At 55.7% G+C, this 9761-nt stretch overlaps 1 protein-coding gene across 1 annotated transcript; it reads right to left on the bottom strand.

Moving 5' to 3' along the window:
• Positions 1 to 2058: 2058 nt before the first annotated feature.
• Positions 2059 to 6400, bottom strand: LOC105192404 (formin-like protein 5). The gene is made up of 2 exons (XM_025300756.1): positions 5874 to 6400; positions 2059 to 2104 (listed from the first exon to the last, which is right to left on the bottom strand). The coding sequence occupies exons 1-2, from the start codon at positions 6398 to 6400 to the stop codon at positions 2059 to 2061; spliced, it is 573 nt and encodes a 190-aa protein (XP_025156541.1).
• Positions 6401 to 9761: the final 3361 nt, after the last annotated feature.

Genomic DNA, 9761 nt, shown 5'->3' with positions numbered 1-9761 from the left:
CAGCATACGGATGCCTCGATCATAAAAACTGCGCGGTTTAGATTCGAAGAACGAAGAGACGCCGTTTTTTAAGGCCTCCAAAGAGTCAAAGTTTTTTCCATTTAAATAATTTTGCAATGACCGGAACAAGTGATAGTCAGATGGTGCGATATCAGGAGAATACGGTGAATGCGTTAAGACATCCCATTTCAGGCTCTTCAGTTTGCGCAGCGTCTTTTTCGAAACGTGTGGTCTGGCGTTGTCGTGATGAAAGACGAACTCCCTTGCGATTTGACAAAATCGGACGTTTCTCTTTTATTTCCGATTCAGATTGGTTAATTGGCGACAGTACTTGTCCGAATCAATCGTTTCGCCAGCGGGGAGAAGCTCGAAATAGATTATGCACTTGCAATCCCACCAAACAGAAAGCATCATCTTCATCGGGTGCAAACTGGCCTTTGGCATTGCGTCACCATGCTCACCTGATTGTTTCCATGTCCGTTTGCGCTGAACATTGTTGTAGAGGACCCATTTCTCATCGCCCGTCACTAGTCGATCCAAAAACGACTCGTTATTGAGCCGCCCGAGTAAAGAAACGGCTGCAGAAATTCGCTTGATTTTGTTCTTCTCGGTCAGCAAATGGGGCACCCATATATCGAGCTTCAAATCGAATCCCATCTTTTTTAAACGCCGAAAAGCGGTTGATCGGTCAACGTTTAGTGCTGTAGCAACTTCTTCTGTTGAAATTCGCGGATTATTGAGCACTAAAGTACGCAAAACATCGTCATCAATGTCAGAAGGTCGACCAGAGCGTGGCTCGTCTTCAAGGTTAAATTCTCCGCGCCGAAATTTAGCAAACCATTTTTCCATACTTCGTTTAGCTGGTGCTTCATCTTGATAAACATCCTGAATATTTTTTACGGCTGCGGCAACGTTTATTCCCTTCCGAAACTCGTAAAGCATAACATGCCGTAAATGCACCTTATCGATACTCATTTTTAAAGTGATATTTCTCGAAGCAGTTTGTATGAAAACAAATGATTTTTTTTTTAATAACAGCTGAAGACGTCACCTTTCCAACGTTATATAATATGTAGATGGAAGTATTAATGACAACTTTACGACGCTTATAACTCCATCTATTGAAACTCCGCACGAACTTTTGCACTCACCCAATATATGTAAGATGATATATATGAGATTATATATATAACCATATACAGGGTTTTTCAATTGGTGCGGGTCGATGTTGGCAGCCTGTGGCGGCCATGTTGTTTTGGCGGTGTCTGTCTAACCTGTTGTTTATTATTCAGTCACTGATGCCAAATCACCATGACAAGTTACACGATTGAGCAGCACGTCCAAATGATAAAACTTTATTATCAAAATGAGTGTTCGTTAGTGCAAACGTTGCGCGCGTTGCGCCCATTTTACGGCAGACGCGGTGGCCCTTCAATGTCGACTCTCCAACGTTTGGTGGCCAAATTCGAGACGACCGGTTCGGTAAAGGATCAGCCAACACTCATACGTCGAAGGAACGCCAGATCGGCCGAGAACATCCCCGCTGTAAGTGAAAGTGTGCAGGAGAACCCGAGGCAGTCAATTCCTCGCCGTGCCCAAGAACTCGGCCTTTCGCAGACTTCAACTTGGCGAATTTTGCGTCGGGACTTGGGCCTGAACCCGTATAAGATCCAACTGGCCCAGGAGCTCAAAGTTAATGATCATAGACAACGCCGTTTGTTCGCTGACTGGGCTTCGGAGCATTTGGAAGAGGACCCCAATTTTGGCCGAAAAATCATCTTTAGCGACGAGGCGCATTTTTGGATGAATGGCTATGTTAACAAGTAATTGCCGTATATGGCACGACGCCAACCCACACGAGGTTCAACAGGTAGCAATGCATCCACGAAAAGTTACTGTTTGGTACGGATTTTGGGCCGGCGGCGTCATTGGTCCGTACTTTTTAGAAAACGACGTTGGTGAGGCCATCACCGTCAATGGCGAGCGCTACAGAACGATGATAACCAATTTCTTTTAGCCCAAATTGAACGATATGGACGTGGACGACATGTGGTTCCATCAGGACGACGCCACGTGCCACACAGCAGACGCCACGATGGACATTCTGCATGAACGATTTGAGGGTATGGTTATCTCTCGTAGAGGTGACGTGAATTGGCCACCAAGATCGTGTGATTTGACCCCGCTAGACTTTTTCTTGTGGGGTTTTCTGAAGTCGCAGATCTATGTCAATAAGCCGCAATCGACCGATGTCCTTAAAGTCAACATAACCCAGGCCATCGCTGAAATTCAGCCGGATCTATGCGGCGGAATCATTGAAAATTGGACCATTCGGATCCGTCCCACCGTGAGAAGCCGCGGCGGACATTTGAGCGATGTTATATTCCACACATAATGGCATACATACGAGGGCGGTCCGATAAGTACTTAGCCTCACCGCCCGATGGCGCCACTATCGCAAAAGAAATTTACTATCGTGTAGTACTCTCGTAGACGGCTACTGTCGAAATTTCAGCCGAATCGGACTCGTAGTTTTGTTTTGACCGCGTGTCGAAGCGGGCGTGTCCGCGGATTTTAAAAAAATGGAAAAAGAGCAATATCGGTCGGTGATTCGATTCTTGTTTTTGGGAGGGAAATCGCGCAGTGAAATCAAAGAACGCTTGGATGTTGTGTACGGTGACTCTTCTCCTTCGATGGCGACCGTCAAAAATTTGATTTAACGAGTTTCAACGTGGTCGCACGTCGGTTTTTGATGAGCCACGCCCAGGTGCCCCGAAAACGGCTACCACGGAGGATAACATGACAAAAATCCATGATCTCGTATTGGCAGACCGCTGATTGAAGTTGCGCGAGATAGCTGAGACAGTAGGCATCTCAAAAGACCGCGTGGGTCATATCCTGCATGAAATTTTGGGCATGAGAAAACTGTCGGCGCGATGGGTGCCGCGTTTGCTCACTCTGAACAACAAATGCAACCGTGAGACCACTTCAGAGCAGTGTTTGACGCTGTTTAAGCGCAATCCGAAGGAGTTTCTGCGTCGTTTCGTGACCGTCGACGAAACATAGATCCACTGGTATACGCCAGAGACCAAGGAACAGTCGAAACAGTGGACTTCATCCGGTGAACGTGCTCCGAAGAAAGCGAAGACTGTCCTATCGGCCGGAAAGATGATGGCCACCGTTTTCTGGGATTCACAAGGTGTGATCTACATCGACTACCTGGAGAAGGGCAAAACGGTCACAGGGCTGTACTATGCCGAATTATTGGGCCGATTCGACGCCGAATTGCAGAAAAAACGGCCCCATTTGGTGAAGAAAAAAGTGCTCTTCCACCATGACAACGCACCGGCTCACACCTCCACCCTCGCCACGGTCAAATTGGTCGAATTGGGCTACGAACTTCTGCCGCATCCACCGTATTTTCCAGATTTGGCCCCGTGCGACTTCTTTTTGTTTCCAAACTTGAAAAAGTCACTCGCCGGGCAGAAATTTGAGTCGAATGAGGAGGTCGCCACGGAGGCCTACTTTGCTGACCTCGAGAAAACGTATTTTTCAGACGGGTTAAAGAAGTTGGAGCATCGCTGGGTCAAGTGTATCGAGCTAAAAGGAGACTATGTTGAGAAATAAATCGCCACTTTTCCAAAATTTTCGTTTTTCTTTTGTAGGCTAAGTACTTATCGGACCACCCTCGTAGGCCTTTCAAATAAAAAAAGAATTTCGTTAATATCTCACACACAGCTTGTTTTATTCCATTGCAACATCGACCCGCCCTTATTGAAAAACCCTTTAGATGCCGCTCCGCAAACTTTTCACGCAACCTGTATTATAGCTACTGTAGGGCATCCCCTCCTCTTACTCTTCGGAGTTGTAATGCATGCGCAGATACATTCTTCAAACCCAGAAAGTAAACAAGATGTGGCTATCTTTATTTTAGCCCCCCCACCCCATTTGACTTAAGCATGTCCAAACCTGTTTTCTAATGGAAAGAATATAAAGTAAAGAATTCTAGAGGGCAGAGCTATCCTCCGCAGTTAATGAAGACATGGAAGACTTCGCTCAAACCGAACGAGAACTGTTGGTGCAATCCACTCGTTTGAATTCGCGATGGGCATACGACGCGTTGGTGCAAAAGTGTGACAAGTATATCAGATGTTTGGAGGAACAAAGTTGAGCGAAACGACCGCGATTATTGATTGGCGCCGCGCAATCAGTGGTGGCTCGTATTGCACAACTCGAGGGACTGAAAATTTCTGTGCAACAACGCTTCATACATGTGAGTGCTGAACACGCATCAAGAGATGCAGAATTGGTATGGAAAGAAATTGATACGGCGTTCGAAAGCCGCATATCAACCGGCGCAGTTATTAACGTTGTAACGGCCGAACTCCGCGGTTCGGTCGCTGCTACGCGTTTCGCGCAGATAAGGCTCGTCGGAGTCCGGGTTCGGTGAGGAGGAAAGCAGCGAGACGTTCGAGAGTAATATAAGTACGTTAGCTTTATTCTATACTTAATTTGATACAAGAGTTCGGCCCCGAAGGCGATGTCGCGGGTTGCGTTTGTAAGGCGCGTCGGTACGGTACGGTGCGGTGCGGTGAGCGGTGCGAGCGCTCGTACAGACGGATAGGCCGTGCGGAAGGCGGGGCCTATTACGCGACGCGTGTAGGTCGTAACGACGGTAACGGCGCGGTGATCGGTCTCGCTTCGCGACGCTGGGCGTCTCGGACAATTATCGTCCAATACTCGCTTCGGAATTGCTCGCGTAAAAATGGTCGCCGGACCGGAGATTTCGATTCTCGGTCGAACGCACGCACGCGAGTCGCGGGAGACGCGAGATGATTTCGTCCGTCGGGGCCGAGGACTCTCGACAGAGAAGGCGTACGCACCTTCCCTTTTCCCTACGTGCGTGGAGGAAAGCGACCAAGTGCTGCGGACACTCAGCGGAGACGGCGAACACACCGTCCCGGGTTCCTGGTCGCTAGACGGATCGCCTAAAGGCTGAGTACGCTCAGCGGAGTTCGCCGACGGACGAACCCCTGACTCGAGGCGGCGGGTAAAGGCGAGAGACTGTCGAGTACGCTCGACTGAGCACGCTACACACGGGCCCAGGAAGACGGGAGACGGCCAAGTATCGAGAACGCTCGATCGAGACTGCGGACGCACAATCCCGTGTTCTTAGTCGCCGGTCGGGTAGTCGGAAAGCGGAAGGCAGAGCGAAACGGTCCGGATATTCTCTCTTTCGGCATGAAGCGTCTAGATCGAATCGGCGGTACGGATCGGTCTGGTGTCTAGGAGCTCGATCGCCGCCGTTTTATAGTTGTTCGCGCTACGATTGATACGGCGGCGATCGAGCGGCGCGCCTATCGGCGCGAGGCATGATGACGGCGCGTGATCGCGGCCGCGCGCGCTAGCGGCAGCGCATGATCGCCGCGGCGCGCGATAGCGGCGCGCGTGATAACGGCGGCGCGATCGTCTTCGCTAATTTATGGTGGCGCAAAGCGCCGTTCTTCGGCCCGACAGGTGGTCGGTCGGGCCGGTAGTAACGAGGTGCATCTGCGCCTCGTTACATCACCCTCTAGCAGAGGGGTCGTCCGGTAGGCGGCGGCTGGACCGGAGCTGGCCGTCCGCGTGAAAACGCAGCATCCAGCGTCCCTCAGGTGTTCGGAGGCGGTATCGACGGCTAACATGGACGGCCGCGTGGGGGACGAGCTTGTGGACTCCGGGCTCCACTTCGACGAGGACCGGCGGCGGTGGCCTCGGGCCGACCGGTCGGAGTATTTTCGGGGGTCGGACCCGAGGGTGGTCGCGTCGTCGGGAGGAGAGGCGTCCCTGCTGCTCGTTGCGGCGGCGGCGTCCGTTGCGGCGGTGGTGGCGGCCGTTGTGGCGGTGGCGGCGGCCGTTGCGGCGGTGGTCGTTGCTGCGGCGGCGGTCGTTGCGGCGGTGGCCGTTGCTGCGGCGGCGGTCGTTGCGGCGGCGGCGGTCGTTGCGGCGGCGGAGTCGTCGGCGGCCGTGTGGGGCGGGTGGTAGCCCTTGTCGTTGCTGCTGCTGCCAGCGTCTTTGGCTGGCGTCCTCGGCGCCCGGGTGGTGGGGGCAGCGGAGCCGTAAGGATGATTGCCTTACGGCGCTGCGCCGTGTCGGACCGTTGTATCCGGGTCCCCCTTGCCGGAACTTGGGGGTTCGGTGGCCTCGGCGACGGCGGCGGGGGGCTCGCTGGTGGTAGCGGCGGTGACGTCGGCAGTGACGTCGGCGGTGACGTTGGTGGTGACGTCGGCGGTGGCGTCGCTGGTGGTGGCGACGTCGACGACGGCGGGGCGGCTGGGGCCCTCTCCTCGTCGTCGGAGAGGGCGAGATCCGTCCACAGGACGGTGAGATCCTCGATCTCAATTCCTCGGGGCTCGCTCATTGCTAGCTTATGCTTGCTTTTAAGCTGGCCAAAATTCCTCGGCTTATTGCGGGGCGACAGCTCGAGAAGATGTGTGCTTCACTGCTCGAGGCCGTCGTTTTATACCCCGGGCCGTTGTTTCGGTTTCCCCTTCCGGGTTGTCGACCTCCGCGTCCTGTGGCTTTTCGTTATTGTTGCCCGACTTCAAATCTTGTATATGTATATTTCGCAGCCACTTGCCGTTTTTAGCGCGGAGATCGACGATTACCGGGGAGATTATCTTCCGGATTTCGTACGGCCCGGAGTATTTTGGCGCGAGCTTGGCGTTAAAGCCTCGCGCTTTATCCGATAGGGGATCCTCGCGTCGCCATACTGTCTCCCCTATCGTAGGCCGCCAGGAGCGCCGTCGCAAATTATAATAGCGCTCCTGGCGTTGAAAGGCTCGCGCCAAATTTACACGGACGACCTCGTAAGCGTCCTCGAGCTGTCGGCGGCGATTTTCCGGTGGAGCGGCGGTACGGGTCTCCGGCCAGGAACTCAACTCCCGCCCGCTGAGCAGGAAGGCCGGGCTGTATCCCGTTGAGTCCTGGACGGCCGAGTTGTATGCGAACTGCAGCGCGGAGAGGTGGGTGTCCCACTTGCGGTGGTTTTTCCCCACAAACTGAGCGATCATGGTCTTTATTACACGGTTTGTCCGCTCCACCGGATTACAATGCGGTGCGTAGATGGGGGTAGTGCGGTGACGGATGCCGTGAGCCCCGCAGAATCTCGCGAATTGCCCGGAACGAAATTGCTTCCCGTTATCGGACACTATTGTTTGGGGGCAGCCGTGTCGGTGCATGATGCCCTCGGTGATCGCCTGCTCCACTGCCCCCGTTGTCGCTTTTCGGAGCGGTCGCATCTCTAGCCACTTGGAGAAGCGATCCTGCATAGCGATGACCCACGCGTGGCCGCCGATCGACCGCGGCAGAGGGCCCATCAGGTCTATGGTGGCCTGCTCCCACGGGCCCTTGACCGCGGTGGCGTGCAGAAGGCCCGCGGGTTTGACCTGTATCGCCTTATAGGCGAGGCAGGTCTCGCAGGCCCGGACATGTCGGGCTACGTCCCGGAACATTCCGGGCCAATAATACCGGCGGGCCGCGCGGGCGATCGTCTTCGCTATCCCCAAGTGGCCGGCGGTGGGTTCGTCGTGGAGCTGGCGAAGGATTTCGGCGCGTTGCTCTCGAGGCACGCATACCTTCCACTGCTCCTCCGCCGGTGTTTCGCGGAAATCCAGCTCGTGCAGGATGTGGCGGAGGAGCTGGCCTTGCTGGATGGCGTAGTCCGGCCAGGCGGCGGGATCTGCGGCTACCCGCGCCCTCATACGGCGGTACCAAGGGCAACCGTTTTCCGAGATGATGGCGCTTACCTCGGGTCGTCGAGACAACTCGTCGGCGACCGTGTTGAGAGCGCCTCGCCGGTATTGCACCTCGAACTCGTACTGTTGTAGTTCGAGGGCCCAGCGGGCCAGTCGCCCGATGGGTGTCTCCAGGCTGCGCAGCCACCGGAGGGCCTGGTGATCTGTGATCACCGTGAAGCGATAGCCCTCCAGGTAGTCGCGCATTCGCCTTATTCCCCAGATTACGGCGAGGCACTCCAACTCGGTCGCGCTGTAATTTTTCTCGGCGCGATTTAATGTTCGGCTTGCGTACGCGATCACGCGTTCGGCCCCCTCCAGCCGCTGCTTGAGGACGGCTCCCAGCCCCTCCGCGCTTGCGTCCGTCTGCAGCTGGAAGGGCTCCCGAAAATCGGGGCACGCGAGTACCGGGGCCGTGGTCAGCCGCTTCTTCAGTGCGGTCATCGCGGCGTCCTCGTCCGCGCCCCACCTCCACTTCACATCCTTCCGGGTGAGTCGCGTGAGCGGGGCGGCTAGCGCGGAGAAACCGGGGATGAACCGCCTGTATCACGACGCGAGCCCGAGGAACTGCCGCACCTTCCGTACGGTCGTGGGCGCCGGCCATTCCGATATCGCGCTCACTTTTTCTGGGTCGGTGCGGATACCCTCTCGGTCCACGATATGCCCCAGGTACCGCAGGCGGCCCACACAGAAACGGCACTTCTCCGTATTGAGGCGCAGTCGTGCTTCCCGGAGCCGCCGGAAGACCTCCCCGAGCCGCGTGATATGTTCCTCGAAGGTCCGGCTCACGATAATGATATCGTCTAGGTAGACGAGTACGTGGGGCTTGAGCTCAGGGCCGAGTATGCCATCCAGCAGCCGTTGGAACGTGGCGGGTGCGGAGTGCAGACCGAAGGGCATTACTCGAAACTGCATTAATCCTCGTCCCGGCACGGCAAACGCAGTCAAGGGGCGGCTCGCGGCCGACAGGGGAACCTGCCACCCGCTCCGCAGGTCCAGCGTGGACAGATATTTTGCCCCGCGGAGTTTGTCGAGGGTAGCGGCGACCTGCGGCAACGGGTAGGCATCAGGTTCCGAGACGCTATTCAGTTTTCGGAAATCCACACAAAATCTTCGCGACCCATCCTTTTTCCGCACCACCACCACCGGCGAGCTCCACGCGCTGTGAGAGGGCTCGATTATGCGCTCCTGCAGCATCTTCTCGACCTCCTCGTCGATTACTCGCTGCATAGCGGGGTTCCGGGGCCGATACCGCTGCTTAATGGGGCGTGGGTCGGTCAGTCGAATGTCGTGGTACGCCCAGTCCGTCGGTCCCTGCACTTTGTCGAAGAGGCGGAATTCCCGTTTCAGGAACCGTTCCAGTCGCGTGGTCTCGTCCGGGGTTCGTGGCGTTAGTCCGTCCTCGATCGTACAGATCGACGGTTCGGTCCGTGTCGCGTGCGTCGGTGGCGGTGGCAGGGTCACCTGTAGCTTGGCCCACAAGTCCATTCCAATCAGCATGGGGCTGCCGAGCTTTGGCAGGACTCGCAGGCCGTGTCTTACGTTTCTGTCCTCCGTTTGTACGTCTGTCGTCATGGTTCCGGTCGTCTGTACGAGTGTTCCGTCAGCTAGTCGTATCGCTTCGGCTCGCCTCGACTTCCGGATCGGGGCCCCTACTTGCTGGGCAATGTCGGGGCGTATAAACGACGCCTCCGACCCGGAGTCGAGGAGCGCGTTGACGTCACGTCCGTTCAGTCGTACGGTTATATGGGGCCGCGGTGTGAATCGGACGCGTTGGTTCCTCAGGGCCGAGACTCTGGGTGGCAGGTCTCGGCCCGTCGGTCGTTTCCCGGCCGCGGGTGGCACTCCCGGGTCAACACGCCGTCCTTTCCGCATTGCGAGCAGAATTTCTTCGGGGGGCGCTTACAGTCTACCCGAGTGTGCCCCCTTTGTTTGCACCGCCAGCAGCACTCGTCCTTGCTGTATGTGCTGGCGGTGGTCGGCGCG

The sequence above is a fragment of the Harpegnathos saltator genome, unplaced genomic scaffold (genome assembly GCF_003227715.2).
Source record: "Harpegnathos saltator strain DR-91 unplaced genomic scaffold, Hsal_v8.6 scaffold110, whole genome shotgun sequence".
Lineage (NCBI taxonomy): Eukaryota > Metazoa > Arthropoda > Insecta > Hymenoptera > Formicidae > Harpegnathos > Harpegnathos saltator.
This window is presented reverse-complemented; position numbering and strand designations above follow the sequence as displayed.